This window comes from Anopheles stephensi, unplaced genomic scaffold (assembly GCF_013141755.1).
Source record: "Anopheles stephensi strain Indian unplaced genomic scaffold, UCI_ANSTEP_V1.0 ucontig420, whole genome shotgun sequence".
In the NCBI taxonomy this organism is placed as follows: domain Eukaryota; kingdom Metazoa; phylum Arthropoda; class Insecta; order Diptera; family Culicidae; genus Anopheles; species Anopheles stephensi.
In genome coordinates, this window is record NW_023405370.1 from 59333 (window position 1) to 79683 (window position 20351).

The 20351-nt window shown below is 45.2% G+C and overlaps 1 protein-coding gene and 1 long non-coding RNA gene across 9 annotated transcripts; one reads left to right on the forward strand and one right to left on the reverse strand.

Annotated features, from left to right (window-relative positions):
• Positions 1 to 4771, forward strand: LOC118516951 (protein ALP1-like). Of its 2 annotated transcripts, none has more exons than XM_036062782.1 (3): positions 1 to 221; positions 714 to 1013; positions 2367 to 3300. In XM_036062782.1, the coding sequence occupies exons 2-3, from the start codon at positions 715 to 717 to the stop codon at positions 3232 to 3234; spliced, it is 1167 nt and encodes a 388-aa protein (XP_035918675.1). In that variant the 5' UTR covers positions 1 to 221; position 714; the 3' UTR covers positions 3235 to 3300. The 2 variants fall into 2 exon arrangements, 1 of the variants encoding a protein (XP_035918675.1); XR_004908189.1 differs by lacking the exon at positions 2367 to 3300 and adding an exon at positions 3769 to 4771 and having other exon boundaries at positions 50 to 221.
• On the reverse strand, positions 265 to 6060 carry LOC118516952. Of its 7 annotated transcripts, XR_004908195.1 has the most exons (4): positions 5664 to 6060; positions 5339 to 5550; positions 2032 to 2214; positions 1834 to 1965 (listed from the first exon to the last, which is right to left on the reverse strand). It is a non-coding gene; the product is annotated as an uncharacterized LOC118516952 (long non-coding RNA). The 7 variants fall into 7 exon arrangements; XR_004908196.1 differs by lacking the exons at positions 1834 to 1965; positions 2032 to 2214 and adding an exon at positions 265 to 649 and having other exon boundaries at positions 5664 to 6056; XR_004908194.1 differs by lacking the exon at positions 2032 to 2214 and having other exon boundaries at positions 1865 to 1965; positions 5664 to 6056.
• Positions 6061 to 20351: the final 14291 nt, after the last annotated feature.

Below are 20351 nucleotides of genomic sequence, written 5' to 3' on the forward strand. Positions count from 1 at the left end.
TTTAGGCTGGTGGCATTGCTCGGTTGTATACGACTTTGGTTGTATACGACCTCGAGAAGCGTGTCATTGCTCGTCAGATTTGGTTGCACGACTTTTTTCGGTTTGACATTTGGATGTAAACAAACAAAGAAGGCATAAACACAAATAAATCAGGTTCGCGAGTTATCCGTTTCGACAAAATAAGCGAGTTCATCGTTTTTAACGAAAAAAGAAAATTAAATGTGAGTTTATCTGTTTTAAACTGGTTATAATATTAACCATATATATGGTTATATATTAGGTTTATTACAAAAACAGCTGCAACATGATCGCTGCAGCAAACACCAGGAGGAATACACCTCCTCCGACATACGGCCGACACAAAACAGCTTCTCAGTTTCGGTAGCCGGGCCTGTCCACCGGAGTGATGAATATTGGTCATCTTGTCGTGTATAATTTGCCCTGAGCATCCTTTTGGTACTCGGTTACATTGTGAACAGACACATTCGGCATTGTCTCGCTCCGCCTTTCGAAGCCTAGCACCTCCGCATACGAAGGAGTTTCTCTTTTTTATTTTATCTGTGCCAGCCAGTCCTGTGAGACTGAATCACACCCCGGGCCGATCAAGTTCAATAACGTTTTTGCAGACGCATGTGGAAACGTCTGTTATCTGTTGGTTAGATGTTATAAACAATACAAAGTTTTTACTTCAAATATTTTTTTTCTATTTGCAGAATGGATTCTGATACTGAACAAAAGATTTTACGGAGTACGAGCCTCGCCTTGCGTTACTTATTGTTGCAAAAACAAAGGCGGAATGAAGTCAACAGTATATTTAAGGATCGCAAGCTAAACGGGCAATACTACGTGTTGTTTCCAAAACTTCAACAAGACGAACAGAAGTTTTTCGAATATATGAGGATGTCAAAAAGAACATTTGACTACATTTTGGGAAAGATAGAACATCTCATCACAAAACAGCCCACACACGTTCCATACATTAGTCCAGAGGAGAGATTAATGGTGACTCTCAGGTATGTGGTTTTAAATCTTAGTTGTAAGGATTTTTGTAAATCTATGGCGGTTTATATTAAAGTACTAGTATCTTTGCTCATAGTGTTAAAACGTTATGTTACAAAGGAAAGCGTCAGAGTTCCCATGACATACCGAAGGTGAGCCGAACTCACCAACGATAGAAGTTAAGGATAGGATGTAAGGATATAAGGAGATGTTTAAGCTAGGGCAAAATTTTGATCGGATTGAACGAAAGCCGAAGCCACTTTCATTAAATACGGAGCTTTCGGCTCCTTGCAAAATTTATAAATAATGGTACAAAACTTAGAATCAACTCTCTTTCTACTGCGCTCTACAACCGAATGGTAATTGAATTGAATTGGTAAATGAAGGCATATTTGGTAGTTTATTAATTTTTAAAGTTTATAGGAACATATGAATTCTGTTAAACGTAAATAAAAACACTTAAACAATAACGTAATGCAATTCATGTTAACAAAAAATCATTTTTTATAGATAACTATCATCTAAACAAACTGTAACTATTACCTTTTCCCTTATTACCTTACTATTACCGTAACTATTATTATTTATTATCTTAAATATCTTAACAATTATCCTTATAATTACTAAATTTCTCTTTTAGCACGCGGTGCCCAAAACGCAAAATTTCGTCGCGTACTTCAATTTGATCCTCTATCTCTAATTTGTCCATTAACGTAACCAAACTCATCATCGCGTAATAGTTGCCAGTCTTTTGTTGTTTCGCCATCTCGTGCCTTTCCTTTTCCATGAGCAACAGATTTTCTAGTAACACAGCATCAGAAGCGCGTTTTGGCCTGCTGCCTGATGGTTGGCTACTTGATGTATGCTTTTCTGCGTCTGCTGCCTTTCCATAATCCTGCGGCTGGTTATATTGGTTCTCCTCCGTCATGAGTTCTTCCTCGAGGTACTCTTCGGTTTCATGTGCGGCTAATAATCATACATGAAATGATGAATGATTTAATGTAAATAATTCGAAATATTTTTCATACATACATCCTGCTAATTCCAGATTACCCATTCTGGGTCTGGATGCAAGCGTATCTTTCAAGAAACTCATCTGCTTGAAAAATTTCCATCGGATATGCTTGTATCCTGACCCAGATGGCTGCTGCGTTTCAGAAAACTTGCGTGCAAAGATGTCACGCAAAATACGCCATTTGTGTTTTGCAATTTCTCCTGAAACAAAACAAAATGTACCACACATTACATACATGTTATGAAGCTTTACACTAAATTTAATATTTTGTAATAAGTTATTTTTATATAATTTTAATTTCTTCTTCAAAAATTCCTTTGTAACCAATATTTTGTTTTTTTTTTGCTTTCAGATTTTTATCAACTGGAATCCCCTTCAAGTCATTATCGTTCAGCTTTTGTATGGCTCATAATACAATTGGAAACATTATTTATGAGACATGTGATGCGATTTGGAACACACTCAACTCAGAATTTATTCCGCTTCCGACGACGTCTGCATTTGAGAGAGTGGAAAAAGAATTTTTGGACCAGTGGAATTTTCCTAACTGTCTTGGGGCCATTGATGGAAAACATGTGCGGATTAAGGCTCCCGCCAAATCTGGAACACAATATTTTAATTACAAGAAATATTTTTCTTTGCATTTGCAAGGTGTTGCAGATGCTAACTGCAAATTTATTTGCGTAGATATAGGAGAATACGGAAGCCGCTGTGATAGTGGTGTATTTAATTCATCCACATTGTATGAACTCACACGTTCTAATCGTTTGAATATCCCGGCTCCCAAACCTCTTCCGGGGACTACGCGAAGCTTACCTTATGTCTTCATCGGCGACCAGGGTTACCCTCTGAAGAACTTTTTGCTGCGCCCCTACCCAGACAACAATGCAGATGCTGCAAAATTGCATTTCAACGAGAGGCTCTCCATTGCAAGGCGATGCGTAGAATGCGCTTTCGGAATACTTGTAGCAAAATGGCGGTTCTTAAAAACCGAACTACAAATAACACCGGACCACGCTACAGTATTAGTGAAAGCAGCATGCTTGTTGCATAATTTATGCATTGATTTTAGAGAGACTGTTACAACTCCTGGTGATTCAAATTCAGGTTCCGTAAATTGCAATTCTAACGCAAGATATAGGGCGAATAATCATGCCTCTCGTGAGGCAACAGAAATTAGAGACAGTTTCAAGGACTATTTTTGTAGTAGACATGAATAATTTCATAAATGGTTTGTAAAATAAATAGATTTCACAATCTTTAGGCAATTCGACTGCTTTAATCGATATGGCTGTTTAATTACTTTCTTTTTATGATGCTGCACATTGTTTGGCTATCAGTATACATTGTTGGTTTGTAGATTATATCCTTTCTCCTATTTGCAGTGATGTTTGCATTGTTTTTAGTTAAATTTATGTATTCTCGTTTCATGTTGTTATTCGTAACTATACGACTGTAAGTGATTTTTTTATCATGCCAATTCTATCAGCTGTTTTGCTGTAAGCATTTTTTTCTCATATTTTAAAATGTATCATGTGCATACCTTTTTTAAGCTTGTTTTCTCAATACTTTCAAAAATTCCCTTTTTCATCGAACGTTATTTTCCAAACATACAACTTTCATCAGGAAAATTTTATTAAAATTATGATTAAAAAAAGGATTATTTTATTTATCAATAAACCTATATTTTTTGCTTATACATGAAAAAAATTATATGTACATTAATATCAATATTTTTTGGCCATACTTTTCAGCAAAAGTATAATTTTTCGGATGTCGGCAGTTTTTTAATTATCGTAAATGAATTGAGCGATTTCGATTACAGTATTCGAAGCGCAAGATACTAAAGAGTCTTAAATACACATACCACAGCACCATTCGCGAAACGTAGTGGTACACCGTTCTAGCTTCATCATGACCACGAGCAACATTGTACGTTTTACTGCTGTTTTCTATGGATTCTCCATCAATTCGGGATTATGCTTTTTAATGCTAGAACCGGCAATGCAAAAAAACCATTCATCGTAGCGGATATAGAGCGATTCATCTTAGTTTTTCATCAATTGTGGAAAAAATATATAAATGTAATAAAAATATTAAATAAAATATTATTAAAAACATTAATTATGTGACATTAATATTATAACTCCTTAGAGAGACTGAGATAATGAGATTAAGAACTACGTAATACTGAAACAAAACAGCAGCGAGACGTAATTATAGATTACATTTTAAAAAGATAACTACTTTATAGTTGTTATGGGTTCATATGTTCTGATGATGTGAGTATTGTTATGTGCTCATATGTATCGATGCTGTATTGTTAGTTATTGATTGATTTTAAAGTAACGTTTTCTATCCTAAAACCAGCGTTGTGGTCCATATTATATTTTGCGTTAGTACTATTAAAACATTTCTATCCATATAAAACTATTTTGGGGTCGAGCAACGCCATAGCAATGCACATAACATAGTAAGATAAAAAATACGCTAGAATGGTAACAATTGTAATAGAACAAAGTGTACCAATTCATTTGATTTTGCGCATTAAAATGAGAATACTTTCATTTTTATTTACTTGGATGTAATCCAAATTTTCGATACAGTTATAACGTTTGGGAATGAATAGTTCCTAAAACTTACAATTAGATTTAAATCATCCGTCTGATGAGACAGTAAATGGTTCGCATACTTATTGTCTTTGCTATAAATAAGTACCACAAAACAATAATAAATATTACCTGTACATGTGTGAAAGTGTGTGTCTCGAAGGAGTAGCGACGTACTATATGCAACCGTGAGAATGGTCCTCTTATTGTGCTAACATCTAACGAATGAAAACTCATTGAGCCTCGACTCATCATTATATTAAAAAATATATGATATTTTTGAAATCAAATAATTAGCGAAAAATTACTAAAAAAACGGTACAAACCCTGGATGTAAATTATTCCTTTTTCATTATAAAGTTATTACACTTTACTTTTAAATCCGTCTGAACCTCGATGCTGCTAGGATCGTATTGATAAGATTGACAGGAACGTAAAATTTTATTTGTCGACGACGATTTCAAATTGGTAGATGAGTTGTCCTAACTATGCGAGTATGCAAACGATGTCAACATAACTAGTCATCGTTCATGAATCTTCTATTTTCTTGCATGCCAAAAACAAAGAAAAACTATAACAAAAATCAAATCAAGATTTCTCTACTCGGTAGAATTAATGATCGGTAGAAATCAGACGTTCAATAGACCTTGCGAGAACAATACACTACTGTTTAAATACACAGCTGTTTCAGATTGCAACAGTTGTTCTTACTCACCCAATCCTAAAAATACGTTTACCGGAAAAAGATCGTTATCAACAAGGGTCCGCCGTTAATATCCGATTCTGGTTAATCAAGGAAAAGCCCAATCTTATCATTATCATCCGGGGTGATATACAACGCAACGAAGAAACTAGCGCGAGAGTATCGGGTCTGTTCATTCTTCACTTATTCAACCCACTCGTTTGCCGGTTTGTTCCCGCAGCAAACTGGATACATGGATGGATCGATAAGATACAACGAAATATCAGATGCAGTTAATGAAAGACTAGTTTTATGAGAACCTCCATGCCACACACAGCGACTTTTAACAGATACATACCTTCAACATTAAGCTCCGCTCCTATCTCATTCCACGCTTTATTTGTCACCGCTCTATTCTTATACATGCGATCGCGCAGATCCCAAAGAAAGCGCCGTTCTTGCACTAAAGAGATCAAAAATTCTTCGTCAATTACAGTTTTTGCCATGGCGATGTAGCTGTTTGTAGCAAAATCACTTGTTTACAAATAATCCCGCAATCCGTCATTTGAAGAAAAACAAAGGTTTTTTTTGAGTTTATACCAGCGAGTTCACTCGGTTTACACGACCGTCCGACCAAAATCAAAAATTTTTGATTTTGGTCGGACGGTCGTGTACAACCAAATCTCAGCTGTCAAATCCCATACAAATCCATCCGACTAGTTGTATACAACCGAGCAATGCCACCAGCCTTATAAACCCGATCTTCGTGATGACACACCTCTCTTTCGCGATTGTACAAACCGTGGCCTCACTTCCCTGTCAGTTGCCTCGTGTGTGTGTGTGTGTGCGTTTGTTTGTTTGTTTATTTGCTTGCTTGCTGTTTGTTACTTTCGCTATATTCTGTATTCGACTCTTGCCGTGCGGTTTTCTACTAAGCTGATACATCTAAGACTGCTAATTTGTGTGCGGGTCTAACGTAAGTTCCACTGCTCGTTTGTACCGTGGCTTGCCTAACTTGACCGTCCATTTCTTCCAGAATAAATCTGCTGAATGCTGCGCCATTCGCCCCGACGAGCGGATTGTAGCAGGGCTTTCACAGAAAACTGCCGGTGGTTTGCTTCCATCAGAGCTCCCAAGGAGCAGGTGATTAGGTGTTATAGGGTCAGCCAGTCCGTCGTTCAGGGGCACGTAGGTAAGTGGTCTCGAATTAAGGATGAGTTCGATCTCCGTGAACGTTGACAGCATTACTTCATCCGTAGGGCGCTTGGGGAACACGAACTGATTCAGTACCTTCTTCACGGAACGTACCAAACGCTCCCAGCAGCCGCCAAAGTGATGCGCCCCAGGCGGGTTAAATGTCCACTTCATCCGCGGTCCGCAGAACTCGGTCATCAGAACATCGTGATCAACCTCTTCGGCACCGACGAAGTTGGTACCTCTGTCGCTGATCACTTCTAGGGGCGTTCCACGTCTAGCGATGAATCTGCGAAACGCCAGTATGCATGACGCTGTGGTGAGGGACGCCGCTATCTCGAGATGTACAGCTCTCGACGTGAAGCAGAGAAAACGGGCCGAAGTAGTCGATCCCTGTGAAGGAAAAGGCACGTTAATAAAATGCGGTTCTTTGTACGGTATCCTTAATTCGCACGGTACCGCATCCTTAATTCGCTCAAAACCGTGTTGTGGTTGCCGTGTTTGTACCTTTCGTGTTGCTCCCGAATAATGAGATCGGTTCCGTAGTCTCGCCGAGGAAGGATGATCGGGTTCCGTGAGGAATTGTTGATGCCTACGCATTCCGTCAAACGTCTCCCCACTCTCAGGATCCCGTGGTCGTTCAGAATAGGCGAGAGCTTATAGATGCTGCTTTTCTTCTCGACCCCCCTTTTCCACGGATGCTTTTGCGGGGTCTGTTTGCGCAAGCCGACGATTTCGCTGTTGTAGGCCCTTCCTGCATTGAATCAACCACCTTGCGTGAATTGGACGCCCAATTCCGTATCTCGAAGCCCCCTTTCGCGTGAATATAGCGAACCGTTTTAGCTTGCTCAGCAGCTTCCTCTTCCGTTTCCACGTTGACAAGCATGTCATCGACATAATGTTCCTCTTCGATGCATTCCACCGCTCGCGGGAAATCCTGCCGGAAGCGTGATGCATTTCGGTTTTTCACGAACTGTGCGCTAGTGGGCGAGCATGCTGCACCAAACGTCATAACGGTAACCACGTAAACAGCAGGTTCGCCTCGAAGGTCGTCGCCATCCCAGAATATCATTTGGCTGCGTTGGTCGTCCTTCTTCATTCCTACTCGATGGAACATCTCGCGAATATCACCGACGCTACAGCGGCGCTGGTCTTTACATGGCATGGCCGGGATTCAAATCCCCATGAGCAGTCATGCAGCTTTTTGATGAAACTTTCGTTTTGTTTTTTTTTTTTTTATGTGGAGTTTCTGTTTTCCAGTCGTTTTAGCATAATTTGTGGCCGACCTTTTACCCGACGTTTAATGCGTTCGCGCATTTTCGCCTCGAGGCCGCGTTTATTTAGACCAACGACGACGGTTTTGAGACGATAAGTGTCACCGTTTTTTTAAACTATGTCGTCGCCTATGAACATGCACATTGTAATATTATTGTACCGGCACCAGTGATGGCACCGACGTACGCGTTGTACAAACAACCAGATCACTCCCATTGGCACTCCTTTTGCCACCGCCGCCGTCGTTTTTAGTCCCCCGTGGGGGTAGTTGCGAAAAAATCACGAATTTTCAACACTGCCGCATAGACGCACGCCCATACAAAGCTGGCCGCGTTGATCGGGCCCTTCTCAGGCGGCGAGCAGTACTGGCAGCTGTGCGCGCTGTACAAGCCATCATTCCCACTGGCGCACCTTTTCCCAGCATCGCGAATCACCGGCGTCGTTGTTAGTTTCGCCTCACAGTAGTGCGCCAAACACGCGCGCACCCAGCACTGCACTATAAACGCACCGCATTCATACTGGCCCGGCAACGCGGTCGCTTCTCGCACAATGTTTGAATATCGAACGGTGCAAGGTAATGAATTGTATGGGTGTAAATAAACAAATGATGTGTGTGCGTGTGTGTGTGTGTGTGTGTGTGTGTGTGTGTGTGTGTGTGCGTCATGTGTAAGTTGTGTTCGTTGCGCAGTGCTGTCTGCCCAGCACTGTGTATTGCCCAGGTGCCCATATACTGCTACGGGTAAAACCCAGTCAAGGAACCCTCTTCTGGGTGGTGGTGGTTGATGAAGTTTGTGAAGCAATTTTATTCGATCCTTCGATACAATCTCAAAACTGTGTACAATTATCAGACCAAACCATGTGTGTTGTGTTGTTCACGGGCAAAGCTGGTCCCTGAAATGCGGAATGGGAATGCGAATGGGAAGAAAACAAAAGTATGCTTTAGATAGAAATAAAACTACATTTCTATGTAATTGAAACAGTGGCCGTGCAGTGGCTATTTATTGTTTATTTTAAATGCGTAATGGTCTAACGTAATGGTAAAGTAATCCTCCTTGGCCACCTCGTTCTCGTTCTCGTTGGTCGTTGGCTATTCATGTGCCGAGCGCATGCGTCGTACCGTGGTCCAAAATCTAGCCGGATCTAGCACATTGAGCGGGTGCTGCGCTCGGTGGTATACCGGCGCGCTCTTCGGTCCTAGCATTTTGTCATCGTCCAAAAGCAAATGTGGAGCCAGCACCAAAAACAGCTGTTCAGCCCACCCTGGCAGGCGACAGCTGGCAAAGGCTAACTGCCAACATGGTAGCCCGAGATGCTCGATGCTCATGCGTAAGTATGTCGTAAAGGAGTCCGCCAACAGTGTCCACTTCCACGATCCCACTTCCAACAAATAAATTTCCGGACGGGTTGTAACATTTGTCTTGTACACGAGCAAAACGAAACCCCTGTCACCTATGCGCTCGAGCTCGAAAACAGTTCCCGGTCCTTTCAGTTCGAGGTTCTGGATGTGCGTCAATTTAGGTATGTAGAGGTGGCCTACACGTAATTTTGCGCTCTTCGAATAGTTGTACGTCCAGCTCGTGTGCATCCCATCGGTCGACATGTAAAAACGCTTCATGTCGTCCGGCATAAAAACGAAGTTCTTGTATTCCCAAACCCTTAAATCTGCCGCTGTGCATGGTCCGTTGTCTTCTGATGTCACGTTGCTCACTCGTGGCAGCTCGTTCAGTTTTTTCTCCAGTTCAAACGTCAGTTGCTCCAGGTGCAACGTATCATTGCGACGGTTTCCGATCTTACGGCTGGCCATTTTCGATAAAAAATGTTGCTGATATGAGACACAGTGGAAAAAGCGTCTGTTGCACACGTCAGCTTGCTAAATAATGGTTTCAACGCATGCCTGACTTTTACTTATTAATTATTCCTATGGATGGTTTCCAATGTGTGCTGAGATGTGTTTTCAATTCACACTGTTATTATCTAATGTTGTCTAGTAGGCATACAGAGATTTGCCGTGTTTCTCATGTTTTCAATTTATTGTTTCGTGTTCCGTGTGCCGGCCTCGCATTCGCCCGTTACACACAGTGTTTGAAAGTGTATGCTCGACGTTAATTCGACGTCTTTGCGTTGAAAACACCACAGGCAGGCAGCCTGCCCCCCGGACAGAATTCGGAGGCTTCCTGTTACCTCCGCTCGATCCAGTTACCAAATACACGAAAGAAAGCTCGCGCGAGTGATTTGTGTTTGCTGTGCACATCCTGCCAGGCTTACCAATGCGCGTGTGCTGAGTCTCTCCAGCATCCAGGACTGCCTGAGATGCGTGCAAGTGGCCATCGCGTGATGGAGAGTGTTTCGTGCGCGTGGATGTCTGCCGGTCTGCCGGGGGGCAGTGTGTTGTAATTGTTGTTTCACACGCTCTTCTGCTAGACGATACTTCTGGATGCTGAATGCGCGGTACGTCCAGTGCATACGTTGGGTGAGTAGTTTCGCATTCCGGTAACGATGACGGTAACATCAACCACCGTGTTCCGGACACCAACGGATGTGCTTGATTATTCTCACGGTGATGTTTTTTTTTTTGCTCCGTCGCAGGAACGCACAGGAACGGAACATCTAGCCGTCGTTTGACGATGTACGAAACAAGGATTTGGGCATCGGGTAAGAGCGCACATACCGTTCACTTTCGCAAATTCAGCCAAATACTGTCACACGTTCTTAACCACTGTCCGTTTGTTGCAGCTCCCGATTGCAGCCCCGCCATGCGTCCAGGAAGTGGTCCGAGAATCAATATAGTGCTGGAACGCTCTCCTGAAGACACCGGTGTTGAAACGCGGTTGAATTTTTTAGAAATCTTTAATGCAGAGAGAAATCAAAAAATTAGTAAAAAATTAGTTCGTCGTTTCAACCTCGTTTCCAGACTGCTCTTGCTCATTCCCGTCGGGTAGACGCGAGCTCCCTTTTTCCGATCTTTCCTCTTCTTTCTTGTGTTCCTTTGCTTTCCAACATTGTCCCCCCAAGTGCGCCACGGTTAAATATATTTGTTAGGCGATAATAAACACCTCAATGCTAAAAGGTTTATAAATTAGCGACTTTATAAACCCGATCTTCGTGATGACACACCTCTCTTTCGCGATTGTACAAACCGTGGCCTCACTTCCCTGTCAGTTGCCTCGTGTGTGTGTGTGTGTGCGTTTGTTTGTTTGTTTATTTGCTTGCTTGCTGTTTGTTACTTTCGCTATATTCTGTATTCGACTCTTGCCGTGCGGTTTTCTACTAAGCTGATACATCTAAGACTGCTAATTTGTGTGCGGGTCTAACGTAAGTTCCACTGCTCGTTTGTACCGTGGCTTGCCTAACTTGACCGTCCATTTCTTCCAGAATAAATCTGCTGAATGCTGCGCCATTCGCCCCGACGAGCGGATTGTAGCAGGGCTTTCACAGAAAACTGCCGGTGGTTTGCTTCCATCAGAGCTCCCAAGGAGCAGGTGATTAGGTGTTATAGGGTCAGCCAGTCCGTCGTTCAGGGGCACGTAGGTAAGTGGTCTCGAATTAAGGATGAGTTCGATCTCCGTGAACGTTGACAGCATTACTTCATCCGTAGGGCGCTTGGGGAACACGAACTGATTCAGTACCTTCTTCACGGAACGTACCAAACGCTCCCAGCAGCCGCCAAAGTGATGCGCCCCAGGCGGGTTAAATGTCCACTTCATCCGCGGTCCGCAGAACTCGGTCATCAGAACATCGTGATCAACCTCTTCGGCACCGACGAAGTTGGTACCTCTGTCGCTGATCACTTCTAGGGGCGTTCCACGTCTAGCGATGAATCTGCGAAACGCCAGTATGCATGACGCTGTGGTGAGGGACGCCGCTATCTCGAGATGTACAGCTCTCGACGTGAAGCAGAGAAAACGGGCCGAAGTAGTCGATCCCTGTGAAGGAAAAGGCACGTTAATAAAATGCGGTTCTTTGTACGGTATCCTTAATTCGCACGGTACCGCATCCTTAATTCGCTCAAAACCGTGTTGTGGTTGCCGTGTTTGTACCTTTCGTGTTGCTCCCGAATAATGAGATCGGTTCCGTAGTCTCGCCGAGGAAGGATGATCGGGTTCCGTGAGGAATTGTTGATGCCTACGCATTCCGTCAAACGTCTCCCCACTCTCAGGATCCCGTGGTCGTTCAGAATAGGCGAGAGCTTATAGATGCTGCTTTTCTTCTCGACCCCCCTTTTCCACGGATGCTTTTGCGGGGTCTGTTTGCGCAAGCCGACGATTTCGCTGTTGTAGGCCCTTCCTGCATTGAATCAACCACCTTGCGTGAATTGGACGCCCAATTCCGTATCTCGAAGCCCCCTTTCGCGTGAATATAGCGAACCGTTTTAGCTTGCTCAGCAGCTTCCTCTTCCGTTTCCACGTTGACAAGCATGTCATCGACATAATGTTCCTCTTCGATGCATTCCACCGCTCGCGGGAAATCCTGCCGGAAGCGTGATGCATTTCGGTTTTTCACGAACTGTGCGCTAGTGGGCGAGCATGCTGCACCAAACGTCATAACGGTAACCACGTAAACAGCAGGTTCGCCTCGAAGGTCGTCGCCATCCCAGAATATCATTTGGCTGCGTTGGTCGTCCTTCTTCATTCCTACTCGATGGAACATCTCGCGAATATCACCGACGCTACAGCGGCGCTGGTCTTTACATGGCATGGCCGGGATTCAAATCCCCATGAGCAGTCATGCAGCTTTTTGATGAAACTTTCGTTTTGTTTTTTTTTTTTTTTATGTGGAGTTTCTGTTTTCCAGTCGTTTTAGCATAATTTGTGGCCGACCTTTTACCCGACGTTTAATGCGTTCGCGCATTTTCGCCTCGAGGCCGCGTTTATTTAGACCAACGACGACGGTTTTGAGACGATAAGTGTCACCGTTTTTTTAAACTATGTCGTCGCCTATGAACATGCACATTGTAATATTATTGTACCGGCACCAGTGATGGCACCGACGTACGCGTTGTACAAACAACCAGATCACTCCCATTGGCACTCCTTTTGCCACCGCCGCCGTCGTTTTTAGTCCCCCGTGGGGGTAGTTGCGAAAAAATCACGAATTTTCAACACTGCCGCATAGACGCACGCCCATACAAAGCTGGCCGCGTTGATCGGGCCCTTCTCAGGCGGCGAGCAGTACTGGCAGCTGTGCGCGCTGTACAAGCCATCATTCCCACTGGCGCACCTTTTCCCAGCATCGCGAATCACCGGCGTCGTTGTTAGTTTCGCCTCACAGTAGTGCGCCAAACACGCGCGCACCCAGCACTGCACTATAAACGCACCGCATTCATACTGGCCCGGCAACGCGGTCGCTTCTCGCACAATGTTTGAATATCGAACGGTGCAAGGTAATGAATTGTATGGGTGTAAATAAACAAATGATGTGTGTGCGTGTGTGTGTGTGTGTGTGTGTGTGTGTGTGTGTGTGTGTGTGCGTCATGTGTAAGTTGTGTTCGTTGCGCAGTGCTGTCTGCCCAGCACTGTGTATTGCCCAGGTGCCCATATACTGCTACGGGTAAAACCCAGTCAAGGAACCCTCTTCTGGGTGGTGGTGGTTGATGAAGTTTGTGAAGCAATTTTATTCGATCCTTCGATACAATCTCAAAACTGTGTACAATTATCAGACCAAACCATGTGTGTTGTGTTGTTCACGGGCAAAGCTGGTCCCTGAAATGCGGAATGGGAATGCGAATGGGAAGAAAACAAAAGTATGCTTTAGATAGAAATAAAACTACATTTCTATGTAATTGAAACAGTGGCCGTGCAGTGGCTATTTATTGTTTATTTTAAATGCGTAATGGTCTAACGTAATGGTAAAGTAATCCTCCTTGGCCACCTCGTTCTCGTTCTCGTTGGTCGTTGGCTATTCATGTGCCGAGCGCATGCGTCGTACCGTGGTCCAAAATCTAGCCGGATCTAGCACATTGAGCGGGTGCTGCGCTCGGTGGTATACCGGCGCGCTCTTCGGTCCTAGCATTTTGTCATCGTCCAAAAGCAAATGTGGAGCCAGCACCAAAAACAGCTGTTCAGCCCACCCTGGCAGGCGACAGCTGGCAAAGGCTAACTGCCAACATGGTAGCCCGAGATGCTCGATGCTCATGCGTAAGTATGTCGTAAAGGAGTCCGCCAACAGTGTCCACTTCCACGATCCCACTTCCAACAAATAAATTTCCGGACGGGTTGTAACATTTGTCTTGTACACGAGCAAAACGAAACCCCTGTCACCTATGCGCTCGAGCTCGAAAACAGTTCCCGGTCCTTTCAGTTCGAGGTTCTGGATGTGCGTCAATTTAGGTATGTAGAGGTGGCCTACACGTAATTTTGCGCTCTTCGAATAGTTGTACGTCCAGCTCGTGTGCATCCCATCGGTCGACATGTAAAAACGCTTCATGTCGTCCGGCATAAAAACGAAGTTCTTGTATTCCCAAACCCTTAAATCTGCCGCTGTGCATGGTCCGTTGTCTTCTGATGTCACGTTGCTCACTCGTGGCAGCTCGTTCAGTTTTTTCTCCAGTTCAAACGTCAGTTGCTCCAGGTGCAACGTATCATTGCGACGGTTTCCGATCTTACGGCTGGCCATTTTCGATAAAAAATGTTGCTGATATGAGACACAGTGGAAAAAGCGTCTGTTGCACACGTCAGCTTGCTAAATAATGGTTTCAACGCATGCCTGACTTTTACTTATTAATTATTCCTATGGATGGTTTCCAATGTGTGCTGAGATGTGTTTTCAATTCACACTGTTATTATCTAATGTTGTCTAGTAGGCATACAGAGATTTGCCGTGTTTCTCATGTTTTCAATTTATTGTTTCGTGTTCCGTGTGCCGGCCTCGCATTCGCCCGTTACACACAGTGTTTGAAAGTGTATGCTCGACGTTAATTCGACGTCTTTGCGTTGAAAACACCACAGGCAGGCAGCCTGCCCCCCGGACAGAATTCGGAGGCTTCCTGTTACCTCCGCTCGATCCAGTTACCAAATACACGAAAGAAAGCTCGCGCGAGTGATTTGTGTTTGCTGTGCACATCCTGCCAGGCTTACCAATGCGCGTGTGCTGAGTCTCTCCAGCATCCAGGACTGCCTGAGATGCGTGCAAGTGGCCATCGCGTGATGGAGAGTGTTTCGTGCGCGTGGATGTCTGCCGGTCTGCCGGGGGGCAGTGTGTTGTAATTGTTGTTTCACACGCTCTTCTGCTAGACGATACTTCTGGATGCTGAATGCGCGGTACGTCCAGTGCATACGTTGGGTGAGTAGTTTCGCATTCCGGTAACGATGACGGTAACATCAACCACCGTGTTCCGGACACCAACGGATGTGCTTGATTATTCTCACGGTGATGTTTTTTTTTTTGCTCCGTCGCAGGAACGCACAGGAACGGAACATCTAGCCGTCGTTTGACGATGTACGAAACAAGGATTTGGGCATCGGGTAAGAGCGCACATACCGTTCACTTTCGCAAATTCAGCCAAATACTGTCACACGTTCTTAACCACTGTCCGTTTGTTGCAGCTCCCGATTGCAGCCCCGCCATGCGTCCAGGAAGTGGTCCGAGAATCAATATAGTGCTGGAACGCTCTCCTGAAGACACCGGTGTTGAAACGCGGTTGAATTTTTTAGAAATCTTTAATGCAGAGAGAAATCAAAAAATTAGTAAAAAATTAGTTCGTCGTTTCAACCTCGTTTCCAGACTGCTCTTGCTCATTCCCGTCGGGTAGACGCGAGCTCCCTTTTTCCGATCTTTCCTCTTCTTTCTTGTGTTCCTTTGCTTTCCAACATTGTCCCCCCAAGTGCGCCACGGTTAAATATATTTGTTAGGCGATAATAAACACCTCAATGCTAAAAGGTTTATAAATTAGCGACTTTATAAACCCGATCTTCGTGATGACACACCTCTCTTTCGCGATTGTACAAACCGTGGCCTCACTTCCCTGTCAGTTGCCTCGTGTGTGTGTGTGTGTGCGTTTGTTTGTTTGTTTATTTGCTTGCTTGCTGTTTGTTACTTTCGCTATATTCTGTATTCGACTCTTGCCGTGCGGTTTTCTACTAAGCTGATACATCTAAGACTGCTAATTTGTGTGCGGGTCTAACGTAAGTTCCACTGCTCGTTTGTACCGTGGCTTGCCTAACTTGACCGTCCATTTCTTCCAGAATAAATCTGCTGAATGCTGCGCCATTCGCCCCGACGAGCGGATTGTAGCAGGGCTTTCACAGAAAACTGCCGGTGGTTTGCTTCCATCAGAGCTCCCAAGGAGCAGGTGATTAGGTGTTATAGGGTCAGCCAGTCCGTCGTTCAGGGGCACGTAGGTAAGTGGTCTCGAATTAAGGATGAGTTCGATCTCCGTGAACGTTGACAGCATTACTTCATCCGTAGGGCGCTTGGGGAACACGAACTGATTCAGTACCTTCTTCACGGAACGTACCAAACGCTCCCAGCAGCCGCCAAAGTGATGCGCCCCAGGCGGGTTAAATGTCCACTTCATCCGCGGTCCGCAGAACTCGGTCATCAGAACATCGTGATCAACCTCTTCGGCACCGACGAAGTTGGTACCTCTGTCGCTGATCACTTCTAGGGGCGTTCCACGTCTAGCGATGAATCTGCGAAACGCCAGTATGCATGACGCTGTGGTGAGGGACGCCGCTATCTCGAGATGTACAGCTCTCGACGTGAAGCAGAGAAAACGGGCCGAAGTAGTCGATCCCTGTGAAGGAAAAGGCACGTTAATAAAATGCGGTTCTTTGTACGGTATCCTTAATTCGCACGGTACCGCATCCTTAATTCGCTCAAAACCGTGTTGTGGTTGCCGTGTTTGTACCTTTCGTGTTGCTCCCGAATAATGAGATCGGTTCCGTAGTCTCGCCGAGGAAGGATGATCGGGTTCCGTGAGGAATTGTTGATGCCTACGCATTCCGTCAAACGTCTCCCCACTCTCAGGATCCCGTGGTCGTTCAGAATAGGCGAGAGCTTATAGATGCTGCTTTTCTTCTCGACCCCCCTTTTCCACGGATGCTTTTGCGGGGTCTGTTTGCGCAAGCCGACGATTTCGCTGTTGTAGGCCCTTCCTGCATTGAATCAACCACCTTGCGTGAATTGGACGCCCAATTCCGTATCTCGAAGCCCCCTTTCGCGTGAATATAGCGAACCGTTTTAGCTTGCTCAGCAGCTTCCTCTTCCGTTTCCACGTTGACAAGCATGTCATCGACATAATGTTCCTCTTCGATGCATTCCACCGCTCGCGGGAAATCCTGCCGGAAGCGTGATGCATTTCGGTTTTTCACGAACTGTGCGCTAGTGGGCGAGCATGCTGCACCAAACGTCATAACGGTAACCACGTAAACAGCAGGTTCGCCTCGAAGGTCGTCCCAGAATATCATTTGGCTGCGTTGGTCGTCCTTCTTCATTCCTACTCGATGGAACATCTCGCGAATATCACCGACGCTACAGCGGCGCTGGTCTTTACATGGCATGGCCGGGATTCAAATCCCCATGAGCAGTCATGCAGCTTTTTGATGAAACTTTCGTTTTGTTTTTTTTTTTTTTATGTGGAGTTTCTGTTTTCCAGTCGTTTTAGCATAATTTGTGGCCGACCTTTTACCCGACGTTTAATGCGTTCGCGCATTTTCGCCTCGAGGCCGCGTTTATTTAGACCAACGACGACGGTTTTGAGACGATAAGTGTCACCGTTTTTTTAAACTATGTCGTCGCCTATGAACATGCACATTGTAATATTATTGTACCGGCACCAGTGATGGCACCGACGTACGCGTTGTACAAACAACCAGATCACTCCCATTGGCACTCCTTTTGCCACCGCCGCCGTCGTTTTTAGTCCCCCGTGGGGGTAGTTGCGAAAAAATCACGAATTTTCAACACTGCCGCATAGACGCACGCCCATACAAAGCTGGCCGCGTTGATCGGGCCCTTCTCAGGCGGCGAGCAGTACTGGCAGCTGTGCGCGCTGTACAAGCCATCATTCCCACTGGCGCACCTTTTCCCAGCATCGCGAATCACCGGCGTCGTTGTTAGTTTCGCCTCACAGTAGTGCGCCAAACACGCGCGCACCCAGCACTGCACTATAAACGCACCGCATTCATACTGGCCCGGCAACGCGGTCGCTTCTCGCACAATGTTTGAATATCGAACGGTGCAAGGTAATGAATTGTATGGGTGTAAATAAACAAATGATGTGTATGCGTGTGTGTGTGTGTGTGTGTGTGTGTGTGTGTGTGTGCGTCATGTGTAAGTTGTGTTCGTTGCGCAGTGCTGTCTGCCCAGCACTGTGTATTGCCCAGGTGCCCATATACTGCTACGGGTAAAACCCAGTCAAGGAACCCTCTTCTGGGTGGTGGTGGTTGATGAAGTTTGTGAAGCAATTTTATTCGATCCTTCGATACAATCTCAAAACTGTGTACAATTATCAGACCAAACCATGTGTGTTGTGTTGTTCACGGGCAAAGCTGGTCCCTGAAATGCGGAATGGGAATGCGAATGGGAAGAAAACAAAAGTATGCTTTAGATAGAAATAAAACTACATTTCTATGTAATTGAAACAGTGGCCGTGCAGTGGCTATTTATTGTTTATTTTAAATGCGTAATGGTCTAACGTAATGGTAAAGTAATCCTCCTTGGCCACCTCGTTCTCGTTCTCGTTGGTCGTTGGCTATTCATGTGCCGAGCGCATGCGTCGTACCGTGGTCCAAAATCTAGCCGGATCTAGCACATTGAGCGGGTGCTGCGCTCGGTGGTATACCGGCGCGCTCTTCGGTCCTAGCATTTTGTCATCGTCCAAAAGCAAATGTGGAGCCAGCACCAAAAACAGCTGTTCAGCCCACCCTGGCAGGCGACAGCTGGCAAAGGCTAACTGCCAACATGGTAGCCCGAGATGCTCGATGCTCATGCGTAAGTATGTCGTAAAGGAGTCCGCCAACAGTGTCCACTTCCACGATCCCACTTCCAACAAATAAATTTCCGGACGGGTTGTAACATTTGTCTTGTACACGAGCAAAACGAAACCCCTGTCACCTATGCGCTCGAGCTCGAAAACAGTTCCCGGTCCTTTCAGTTCGAGGTTCTGGATGTGCGTCAATTTAGGTATGTAGAGGTGGCCTACACGTAATTTTGCGCTCTTCGAATAGTTGTACGTCCAGCTCGTGTGCATCCCATCGGTCGACATGTAAAAACGCTTCATGTCGTCCGGCATAAAAACGAAGTTCTTGTATTCCCAAACCCTTAAATCTGCCGCTGTGCATGGTCCGTTGTCTTCTGATGTCACGTTGCTCACTCGTGGCAGCTCGTTCAGTTTTTTCTCCAGTTCAAACGTCAGTTGCTCCAGGTGCAACGTATCATTGCGACGGTTTCCGATCTTACGGCTGGCCATTTTCGATAAAAAATGTTGCTGATATGAGACACAGTGGAAAAAGCGTCTGTTGCACACGTCAGCTTGCTAAATAATGGTTTCAACGCATGCCTGACTTTTACTTATTAATTATTCCTATGGATGGTTTCCAATGTGTGCTGAGATGTGTTTTCAATTCACACTGTTATTATCTAATGTTGTCTAGTAGGCATACAGAGATTTGCCGTGTTTCTCATGTTTTCAATTTATTGTTTCGTGTTCCGTGTGCCGGCCTCGCATTCGCCCGTTACACACAGTGTTTGAAAGTGTATGCTCGACGTTAATTCGACGTCTTTGCGTTGAAAACACCACAGGCAGGCAGCCTGCCCCCCGGACAGAATTCGGAGGCTTCCTGTTACCTCCGCTCGATCCAGTTACCAAATACACGAAAGAAAGCTCGCGCGAGTGATTTGTGTTTGCTGTGCACATCCTGCCAGGCTTACCAATGCGCGTGTGCTGAGTCTCTCCAGCATCCAGGACTGCCTGAGATGCGTGCAAGTGGCCATCGCGTGATGGAGAGTGTTTCGTGCGCGTGGATGTCTGCCGGTCTGCCGGGGGGCAGTGTGTTGTAATTGTTGTTTCACACGCTCTTCTGCTAGACGATACTTCTGGATGCTGAATGCGCGGTACGTCCAGTGCATACGTTGGGTGAGTAGTTTCGCATTCCGGTAACGATGACGGTAACATCAACCACCGTGTTCCGGACACCAACGGATGTGCTTGATTATTCTCACGGTGATGTTTTTTTTTTTGCTCCGTCGCAGGAACGCACAGGAACGGAACATCTAGCCGTCGTTTGACGATGTACGAAACAAGGATTTGGGCATCGGGTAAGAGCGCACATACCGTTCACTTTCGCAAATTCAGCCAAATACTGTCACACGTTCTTAACCACTGTCCGTTTGTTGCAGCTCCCGATTGCAGCCCCGCCACGCGTCCAGGAAGTGGTCCGAGAATCAATATAGTGCTGGAACGCTCTCCTGAAGACACCGGTGTTGAAACGCGGTTGAATTTTTTAGAAATCTTTAATGCAGAGAGAAATCAAAAAATTAGTAAAAAATTAGTTCGTCGTTTCAACCTCGTTTCCAGACTGCTCTTGCTCATTCCCGTCGGGTAGACGCGAGCTCCCTTTTTCCGATCTTTCCTCTTCTT